An 11,277-nucleotide genomic window follows, 5' to 3' on the forward strand; every position below is an offset into this window, starting at 1 on the left:
CTAATTTTGTTGTTGTTGTTGTTGTTTGAACCATTATTATTATTATTTGGACTAATTTTCAGAGTTAGGTCTAGGTGCATTATCAATATATTGATAGTGTTGACTGGGGTGGAGCAGCCACTACCGTCAATAAAGACCTCAGAGTCAACACTTGGTACCATCGCACAGGCAATGCCACTTTCAACTTTGATAGTGCTTGTAATTATCATTCATCGTTACACACTTGAAGTCTGGTTTTGAACATCAAGAAGGGGCCTAACTCATCAAAGAGGACAAACCTTATGAAAGCTCTGTGGCTGTGGGTGTACTTAGATATTTCTTTTTCTTTTTATTTTTTCCTTTTTCTAATTCTATTTCGTAATTCCTTGTGTTCGAAATTAGTAATTGTATGGATGAGAAAGAAATCAAAGAATTTTGAAAGTTATAATAGTCATAACTATTTCTTCAAAAAAAAAGAAAAAAAAAGAAAAAAGAAAAAAGAAAAAAAAAGAGAGTTATAATAACTATGGGTAAAACATGGGGCTTGAAGTTAGATCTATTTAGAAGTTTTAATTTCATTGGACTACTTTATCCCTTATCTTTTTTTAATTTTTTTCTAATTTGTCTTTTAACTATTTGTCAAAATATTATTTTGTCCTTATATATATAAGAACTAATTAAAAAGCAAAATAAAATAAAATAAAATGCAATAATGTTTCCATTTGTCTTTGGGATGCAAAGCTAATAACAAAATCCTTTCATTTCCTTAAATCTAAACAAGTTTGAACTTCTTACCACGAAGTTAGATTTAGAGAGAGCATATTTTGAAATTTGATAATGTCTTGTACATGTAGTGGAAGGGTGTCAATGACCAATTCAACTATCCTACAAGGGGCCTTCGTTAGTATAATATTCTATCTCCTTCTCTCATTTCTTTGATGAGATATATTTTGATGATAGCAATAATTAAGATGATCCTAACTAACCAACTCTGGCGGGTCAGTTTCAATTTCCCTCCCCCAAAACCTAAAAAACCTGAACTAACCAACAAATACCCAGATTTTGGCGAAAAAAACCCAAAGTTTGGTGAAAATTTTCCAGATTCTGGTGAAAAAACCTAGATTCCGGCGAAAATTTTCTAGATCTCGGAAAAAAAAAACCTAGATTCAAGTGATATTTCATGTAGATTCGGTGAGATTTTGACTGGATTTGTCAAAATCTCATTGAATCCAATGAGATTTTTGCCGAATCTGGCTAAATCTCGTAGAATCCAACGAGATTTTCACCGGATCTGGGTTTTCTCACAATTTTCTCAGATTTATGACGTCAACCAACCTGTTCGCCACCTGCTGAAGGTCTGATTCGCTCGACCCAACTACTTCGGCGATCCGTAGCGGGTGAGATTTTCTGCCACCCAATTCCGTTGGGTTGGTTTCGGGTTAGGCACAAACTCGACCCTGACTGACTCGTGGACAGCCCTACCACATACCATTAAGTCATGAGTCAATTGACACTTTACAGCCACTATATTATTATTATTATTATTAAAATTAAAAAAAAAAAGTCACTAACTTTATATATAAATATATATATATATATATATATATATATATATATATATATATATATATATATATATATTGTGAAAAGGAGCCTCTATTAGCCATCCTTTCTTATTTCATATTGTAGTGAGTACTACATCTCTTTTTCCCTATCAATTCCATATTTCCAGTTCGATTTTTTCTCTCTGAGATTCAATTCTAGTACACTTGTTGTAAATCATAATTCTTTCATCAATTTCCCAATCAAACACACATACTCAAAACCTTTCAAATTAGTGCCCTCAACTCATCCGTGAACCTTCACTAGAATTGCAAGCCTTCATTCATCTCTTATCATTTCCATTAATTTTGTCACACCTTTGATCCTTCTTACCTTCTTCTCTTCTTTTTACATCTTCTCAATCTTCAGCTAACAGATCATATCAATGGCTTTCTTGACCAACGAAGGAGCCTCTTCTTCTTCTTCTTCTTCTACCCACCGATGGAACTATGATGTCTTCTTAAGTTTTCGAGGTGAAGATACTCGTTATAATTTTACAGGCCATTTATATAAGGCTTTGTGTGACCAGGGTTTTAACACCTTCATCGATAATGACCTTCAGAGGGGAGAAGAAATTTCAATGGAACTTCTTAAAGCCATTGAATTGTCTATGATTTCAATTGTTGTATTCTCTAAAAATTTTGCATCTTCTACTTGGTGCTTGAATGAACTCATCAAGATTTTTGAGTGTAGGAGAAATGGCCAATTGGTTATACCAATTTTTTACAAAGTGAGCCCATCAGAAATACGTAATCAAGATGGAGAATTTGGGATTGCACTAGCTGAACATGAAGAAAAATTCAAAGATAACATAGAAAAGATTCAGAGGTGGAGGACAACTTTAACTGAAGTAGCTAATTTGTCTGGATTTCCTTACAATGATAGGTAAGTATTTAATTAATGACTATTTTGGTGTATTTTTATTAGTTACAAATTTTTAGTGTTTTTCTATTTATAAATTATGTCATCATTGCTGACATTAAAAATAGGGATGGTGATGGTGGTAGAGTGAGAGGGTAGGGACGATAAAGGTGAAAGGGAAGGCTTTTCTTTTTTAAAAAAAAGAAAATTTTATTTTTAAAACTGGGTTGATGCCAAGGATCTTAGTCAGTAAATTATCACATGGCACAATACTATTAGATAAGAAGACCACTAGGTATTGTTGATGTGTTCTTCTAAGAGGACTAAATAATTTCTTTATATTCTAAAATACTAAGGTACTAGTTAAGCTATAAAGGTCAATAGTAGAATTAGAATAATTTTAACTTGGATAATGTTATCAATTGTGACAACTCTTTGTGTTCTTATATTGGTTATAAGCTTTTAAAGGTTTTGTTATGACCGCTAATAAATTACAAAAGTATTGTTTCTATCATATTTTTTACTACTAAACTAAGTATGCCCATGCCTTGCATGGGTTTATGTGTTTTACTAGCTTGTAACCTCATGCATATACATGAATACACTTAAAGATATATAATAAGATGCATACTATAATTTATATATATATATATATATAATTTAAATACTATTGATAGTCATTTTTATATTTTGTTAACTCTTTAAAAAAATTGTAAAGATATTATTAGGTATAAAATGTAAACTGTTCATTTTATTTTTTAATTATTGTGAAACACTTTTTTTTTTTATGATTCATTTATTCTAGACTCTTTGTACTTAATAACTCATTTGTATGAATATTTATGATGTGGTCTCATATTTGATTCTAAAATTAAGAAATAAAACTTTTTAAGAGTAAATAATTTAGGATACATGGTACAAAATTTGAACTCTAATTTGAAATTTTAATTTGAGTTTCTCTCAGTTTCACTTATTATTATTATTATATATATATATACATATATAAATTAGTTTTTGAGAAAGTATAATTATTATCACATACACCTTCCTTTCGTGCTGAACTTTGGCATTTGCATTTACCCTTTATTCCCCCACTAACCCATCACCATGATCACGATGTCTTATAGCTGTTGTAGCTCAGTACCAAAAATACAGCACTAAGTACACTTCCTTTCAGCACCAGAAATTGGTCATCACTTTTATGTCAACATCTTTCACGATTTTTCTATCACACACACACACATTTCATCAATATAAGAAAACCATTTTTTTTATATTAACAATTGAAAATTAAACAGATAAAATAATCAACAATCATATTATACGTATAGGATTCAATTGAAAATTAAACAGATAAAATTAAACCATTTTGGTGTAGAATTACCTTTTCTTTTAGGATTCAACTTCCTTCTTGAGCTCTTTTCCATATAGGAGTCTTCTTATTATGGTCAAACATGTAACGCAAGAACTCCAAGTGTACACGCTAGTGTGGAGATAAAGCAAAGCCGAGTCAAACATATCGTGGCACACAACTAGAATTTATAACCAAACAATACTGGACGGATACTTAATTATCGTCACTGTCCTATATGCACTCCCACGGTATCAATCCGTTTACTTCTCCTCCGTCCAAGGACGGAGGAAAGATCCGTCTCATCTTTTTCATCCTCTTCAATACGTACTGAAAAAAAATTTCTTCCATCAAACTTCTTTTGTTTAAAATTAATAAATCTACCTTATTGCCACATCTACTCTTATGTCCAATCCTAATTACATCTTCTTTCAAACCATTGCCAAACTCCTTCAGTGCTCTTATGTCCAATCCGCTTGCTATTGACACCTCTGTCGCGTTGTGGTAGTAACATAGTGCACGAGTAACACACTTAGACTCTGCATTGCATATCTTGCAGAGGGTGTTAGACAAAATATGTGTGTAAGGTCCCAAATAAATTAGAATACTGAATTGTATGATATTAGATTAGATTTATAGTTATTGTACTTAATAATTGGTAATATTTTATGGACAAAGTTTAGTTATAAAATTGGTTGAAGTTTAAAGCTACAACCTTACTTAATAAAAAAAACATTACTACATATTTTGAAAATCTAATCGTTGAATTGCATGTTTTTTATGCTTTTAATATACATATCAAATTTTGTGTCAATTGAATAGTATTTATTATATGATCTATAAGCTTATATTTTATGCATAATTTTAAACTAAAAAAAATCAATGGGTTAAAACCCAAAAGTGCATGCATATGGTCTATAATTACTTGATCATGTAACTCTTTTATAATTTACTATTGGATGCTCAATAAATATTATGCTCTGAAAATATTTTTCATCCTTGGATTTAATAAGAAATAAATAATAATAATGAAGCAAATAAACAAATCAATAAGGAGAATTAACTATTAAGGGCCGGGGTTCAAGTCTCCAAAAGAGAGTTTCACACACATATACATATAGATTAGGTTAGAGTAAAAATTCTATCTTGTATAAAAATTAAAAGTTAAAAATTTTAAAAAAAATCTATTAAGGGGTGACAGCCATTAATCACTTGAAGAAATAAATTGGAAAAAGAAACAGTAATTGAGGTATTCAATAAGGGAAAACATAAAATGAGACTTTGCCACGTGTCAAAAAAAGAACATGCCTTTTAGGTTACTTAAAAAAAAAAACCTGTGAAAAAAAGAAAAGGAAAAAAATGATGGATTATTCAAAGGAGCTTATAGTAGTTATATTATAAGTCTTGTTAGCAAATGCCCTAAGGGCATTGGTTAATGAACTGTTTTGGGAAAGTTTTGATACCACTTTCATGAGAAATATAAAAAACTGTTAGACAAGTCAATCAATTTTTTCTTTTTTTTCATACAAAGTTTGTAAAAATGGTTAATTAACAAATACCCTTTAGGGAATTTGTTAACATTTTTCATATTATAATTATGAAATTTATAGTGCGCATTTAAGAACTTGAAAAAATATTATTTATTGTTGACACATGGCAAAACAACTGACATGTACTAATATTGTAAAAAAAAATAAAATAAATGAAAGTGTTGTAAAATTATTGTCGACATAACATTTTTCTTAATTTTAAAGGAGAGCAAATAATTTCATCAATTTTAAGAGAAAAAATTATATTTATATCAAAATTACAAAGTAATTATTGATGACTAGTATATTATAAAAGTTGGATCCCTACAACTAGTGGATGCACAAAATGATGTCACGTGTCTCTTTGAAAATGCATAAAATAATAACACATATCATCTTTCCTAACTTCCTCTATCTATTTGGTATGACATGGAAAAAGAATGTTACTTGGCTTCATGTTGTCAATCATTTTGCCAAGTGTTAATAATAGATGAAAAAAAAAAAAAAACCTTAAATGAGCACTATAAATTCCTCCAATTTAACACCCTTCTTTTTGAGAGAGAATATAACACACTTCTTCAATTAATTGCTTTTAGTTTTCCCTTTTAATTACTTTTTTATTTTTACGATGACCTATTAATTTCCTTAACGAATACAAAATTTAAAAGGAGAATATTGTTATTTACAAATTATAATTATCTCTCCTATAATATAATTACAGGAAGCCTCATGCATTTGTGGTGAATTGACTGTGACTTTTCCTGTGCTTTAGTACAGACTAACAGTCTTCCTTTTCTTTTATGATTTCGGTTGCGCCTTTACTTTAAATTTGCTTCCATTACGATTCACTTTCTCTTCCTCAACTAAACTATTTTTAACACACACACACACACACACACACACACACACACACACAAACAACAACAACAACAACTAAACTGTTGCCCTAAAATCTCCAACCCCTTCTATACCTCTTCGCCTTATCCACCACTAATTATAGCGTTTCCTCTTCCCAATTTTTAATTTTTCACAGCCTTATCTCTCTTTTTCTCTCACATATCAATTATTTATTTAAGCTTTTCAATGTTGTAACTACCCATGAACATTCTAAATATAATCCACCCCATCATCCACAACAAATCATTTTGGTTTGGTATTGATTGTTCTCCACAAAATTACAATCATGCTTCAATTTCCACCTTTTTGAGAAGACATGGATTGTGTTTTTCATTGAATGGAGCTTTTAAGTCACCTTATTAAATGAGAAAATTTTAAAATATATATATATAGGAAAAATTGGAAACAAAAAAGGATGATAACGTGACTCTGATGTGGCTCAACTGGAGTATAGTAACAATAAATACTATGCTTCAGCTTTTCGATATATATAGATTATATATATCATATAGGACAAGTACCATTAAAACAATTAACATGATTACATATTTTGAAAAGTTGTATGTTATTTATGCTCTTAACATACATGTTAAATTTTGTGCCTATCGGATGTTATTTACTATATGATTCATAAAATTATTTTTTATGCATAATTTTAGACTACAAAAACTTGCATTTTAAACAGTTGATTGATAACATAGCTATTGATTTTTAATTTCCTAGAAATTTTGCAAGTATAGAAGATATAAAAAGAAAACGTAATCCAATTGTGGATTTGTCAAAATTCGCATCCAATAAAAATATATTGAATAAAGTTGTAGCCTTAAGCTAAAATTAAGTTTGTAGTCAAACTTTGTTCTATAATATATAGATATATAGATGCTAGAAATAGAATAATTTTAATTCATATGATATATATTCTGACAAACTTTCTCTCAAAAAAAAAAAAAAAAAAATTCTGACAACTCTTTTTCTTTCATTAGTTAGCAACTTTTAAATGATTTTGTGACCATTAAATGTCCAATTTTTTGAAAGTATACTTTTTTTTTTATTTAAAAATAGACATATTGAATTTAGTTCATCTTCATATTTATATTTACAACTATTCCAACTCATTGTGCCTTTCTTATGCTCTATGCTTTGCAGCTACATTGAATCTGAATTTGAGTTTATCCAAAGAGTTATAAAAGAGATATCAAGTGCTAAATCAAATCGTATGCCATTATTTGTTGCCAAATATCCAGTTGGAATAAATATTCGAGCGGAGGCCGTAGAATTGCTTTTAGATATGGAGTTGAATGATGTTTGCATGGTGGGAATATATGGTCTTGGGGGAATAGGTAAGACTACGATCTCAAAAGCTATTTATAATAGAATTGCTAACCGTTTTGAAGGAAGTTGTTTTTTAGAGAATGTTAGAGAAAGGTCAAAGATAAATGGTGACATAATCCAACTACAAGAGACACTTCTTTCTAAGATCTTAGATAGATATTTGAAGGTCTACAGTGTATTTGAAGGTACCAATTTGATAATGGAAAGACTTCATAGTAAAAAAGTTCTTTTAATTTTTGATGATGTGGGTGAATCAAAAGAGGTAGAAAATTTGCTTGGAGAATGTAATTGGTTTGCTTCCGGAAGTAGAGTAATTATAACAACAAGAGACAAACATGTACTAACCACTTTGGGAAGAGATCATCGAGAATACGAGGTTAAAAAATTGAGTCAATGTGAAGCTCGTGAACTTTTCAACCAGCATGCCTTCCAAACAAGTAAATATGGGGAAGATTATTCAGAACTTGCAAAACAGATTATACGTTATGCCGATGGCCTTCCATTAGCTTTAAAAATAATTGGTTCTGATTTGTGTGGAAAAACTATACATGAATGGAAAAGTGCATTAGAAAAGTATAAAAACGTTCCACATGTAAAGATTCAAGAAATACTCAAAATAAGTTATGATGGGTTGGAAAAAACTGAAAAGGATATTTTTCTTGATATTGCATGTTTTTTTAAGGATTACGACAAGGAAGATGTTGTATATATATTACGTTCATGCGATTTATATCCAGACTATGGTATTGGAAAGCTTATTGATAAGTGTCTCATAACCTTGGAACATGGACGTTTGTCAATGCATGACTTGCTACAACAAATGGGTAGAGAAATCGTTCAACAAGAATCAGAAGAGCTTGAACAACGTAGTAGGATATGGCGTTATAAGGATGCTCATAAATTACTAACTAGAAATATGGTATACATTCTTTGCTTCTCCTTTTTTTTTTTTTTTTTTTTCCAGATATTTCTTTATTGGATTTTCCCCCTTTCAATATTGAAAATAATATAATTTTCTCAATATATGTTTTGCTTAAAGTTTCAAAATCTTTATTCTTTTGTCGAATCCTATTATAAGGCATGACCAATTCTGTTTCTTAAGCAGGGAACAAATAGAATTCGTGGTATAAAGTTGTGCTCACCTGAACGAACAGAGGTTTCATTGAAAGCTAAAATTTTCAAAAGGATGAAAAATCTCAAATTTCTTATAGGCAATGTACATATTGGTGAAGAACTTGAATACCTCCCAGATGAGTTAAGGTTTCTTGAATGGCATGTATTTCCTTTGTCCTTATCTTCCAAATGTTGTCCCCCTGAACAACTTGTTGCACTCAAGATGTCTAGCATTTTATTGGAGAAGGTATTCAAGCAGGTATAAGTATTAGTATTTATAAATTTTAATTTATTTAAATGTTTTTTAAAAGTTGTTGATGATAAATTTTGTTTTTTTTATAGGGGTTCCAATACAAAAATTTGAAAATTATCGAACTGAAATTTTGTAAATTCATTACAAAATTACCCGACTTGTGCTCCCCAAACTTAGAGAAATTGGACCTTCACAGTTGTGAAAATTTAATTGAGGTTCATGAGTCCATTGGATTTCTTGAGAAGCTTAAAGTATGGAATCTCCATGGCTGTTCACAACTTCAAATTCTTCCAAGTACACTCATTCTGAAATCTCTTGGATATTTTAATCTAAATAACTGCTCAAGGCTTGAGAAGTTCCCTGATATTCACCCTGAAATGAAATGTCTAAAGAAATTGTATTTGAATTCTAGTGGTATTAGAGAATTGCCTTCATCACTGTTGTATTTGACCGGACTTGACACGTTAGGACTAATTTTCTGTGGTAAGCTTACGAATTTTCTAGTTAGGGCCAATAAATCACAAATGCAAAAGGAAGTAGATTCTGCCAAATTGAGACTAGCATGCACTTCCCTTCATAACTTTTCGGGACCAACTGGGTTTCTAAGCATGACACAACTGAATCTTGGCGCGTGTGTTGGAATTAAAGTTGGATTAGATTCTTGGATGCAGCCCGATTACTTCCCAGTATTGACCAATTTAGATCTAGCTTTTACTGGTATTGTTACCATCCCAGAAAGTATTAGCAGATTTGCTAGATTACAGTATCTTTACATAAGAAATTGCAAAAAGCTTCGGGAAATTCCAAGACTTCCACAATCTATAAGAACTGTGGATGCACTTAAGTGCTATCGGCTAGATCCACAATCATTAAGCAGATTATGGAATCAGGTATCTCTTTCTCTCTCTTTCTCTCTCTGAAGTTTAAGTTATAAAGAAACAATTTATGTTATACTTCAATTTCTTGCAGTTTGGAGAAATTCTAGGGATTTTACCGAATACAATTGCTGAAGCTGAATCTAAAATTTACCGTCATTATTATCTTACACTACCAGCAATTGAGATTCCAAAGTGGTTCAAATTCAACCATCATCAGGTTATCGGAAATTCTGTATCATTCTTGGTTGGTCCTAAATTTTCAAATTTGGTTGTTTTTGTTACTTTTCCATCAAAGGTTGTGAACACCAATATGGATAGCCTTTTGTCAGTTAAGATTTCCATCAATGGTGGTAAACAACAAACCATATGTGAGACGTTTTGTTCTTATGGCAATGTATGGTTAGTTTATGGGAAAGTGAAAATATCAAATCCATCCGAAGAGAATCGCATTGAGGTTGCTGTAAGTGAAGGGATAAATATTTCTCTAAATAGGATGAGGATTTACGTAGAATGCATCTGTTGTCCTCAGAAACCCAATATATCTCCTGCCTCATCTATGGATCAATGGGCTTTCAACAATGGCGAAGAAGATTCAGGCCATGTTGGAATCCGACACCGATTGCAAAGAAGAAACCATCAACCAACCCATGCAAGGCGTCCCCAAAAACACTACATGTCCCACTTGCTTCGATTCCGATTCCAACTCTGGAAACGAAACTCCAAACCCTGGAGACGGTGATTTACCAATGGGTTTCACGATCAGGGTTCATCTTCAATGCCCAATACCTTTTTCAACTATGATAGCAACACCAATCTGTATCAACCATCATAGAACACAAAAACATCTTGATCCAACTTTGAAGAGAAGGTTTGTCTCTTTCTATTTCTCTAAATTGAATGGCTTATTCATACGATTGTTGCTCAAGTATATATTGTGTTTTAAGTAAATAATAGTGAAATCAAACTGTTGGGCTATGTAATTATTCAAACTATTGTGTTTTAATTTCTTTATTTCTTTTTCAATGCAGATGATGCCTTGTTACTATTGAAGTAATTGGTAGGCCTAAGAATTATTTTCACCTTGCAATTTGATTTTCATTTATTATAATATGTCTTTTATTCATCTTATTTGTCTGCTTCTAGTTCATAATTTCTTCTTCTAAACTTCAATTTTACCAAATAATGAGTATGCCTGCGGATTCTTCGAAATTGAAATTCAAGTCAAGCACACAACTATTTGATGAAATACTTCTTCAGGATATTGAACTTGTTTGCTTCGCTGACCTATGCTAATCATCGAGCCAATTGTTAAGGTTTAGCTTTTAATTTCTACAAAAATATTTCTATTTGATTACTTATTTACTTATGCTTTTCCCCTGGTTTTTTAAATTTTAATATTGTTAATTGTCATAGATGTTTCTTTGCTTTTATTGATTTACTGAAGAATAGTATTTAGATTGTTCATAAATTTATTGAAAGATA

General features: G+C 30.8%; 1 protein-coding gene across 1 annotated transcript; it reads left to right on the top strand.

Moving 5' to 3' along the window:
• Positions 1 to 1,966: 1,966 nt before the first annotated feature.
• Positions 1,967 to 11,051, top strand: LOC142618049 (TMV resistance protein N-like). Its single transcript, XM_075791023.1, has 7 exons — positions 1,967 to 2,466; positions 7,366 to 8,470; positions 8,657 to 8,923; positions 9,007 to 9,807; positions 9,887 to 10,663; positions 10,824 to 10,852; positions 10,983 to 11,051. Exons 1-5 carry the CDS (start codon positions 1,967 to 1,969, stop codon positions 10,532 to 10,534), a joined length of 3,321 nt encoding a protein of 1,106 aa, XP_075647138.1. The 3' UTR covers positions 10,535 to 10,663; positions 10,824 to 10,852; positions 10,983 to 11,051.
• Positions 11,052 to 11,277: the final 226 nt, after the last annotated feature.

Source organism: Castanea sativa, chromosome 11 (genome assembly GCF_040712315.1).
Source record: "Castanea sativa cultivar Marrone di Chiusa Pesio chromosome 11, ASM4071231v1".
In the NCBI taxonomy this organism is placed as follows: Eukaryota; Viridiplantae; Streptophyta; class Magnoliopsida; order Fagales; family Fagaceae; genus Castanea; species Castanea sativa.

Bases quoted from the DNA above. Each gene is read 5' to 3' on its own strand.
- LOC142618049 (XM_075791023.1), top strand. From the start codon at position 1,967: ATGGCTTTCTTGACCAACGAAGGAGCCTCTTCTTCTTCTTCTTCTTCT. The intron at 2,467-7,365 runs GTAAGTATTTAA...TATGCTTTGCAG, and splicing joins GGATTTCCTTACAATGATAG to CTACATTGAATCTGAATTTG. The intron at 8,924-9,006 runs GTATAAGTATTA...TTTTTTTTATAG, and splicing joins TGGAGAAGGTATTCAAGCAG to GGGTTCCAATACAAAAATTT.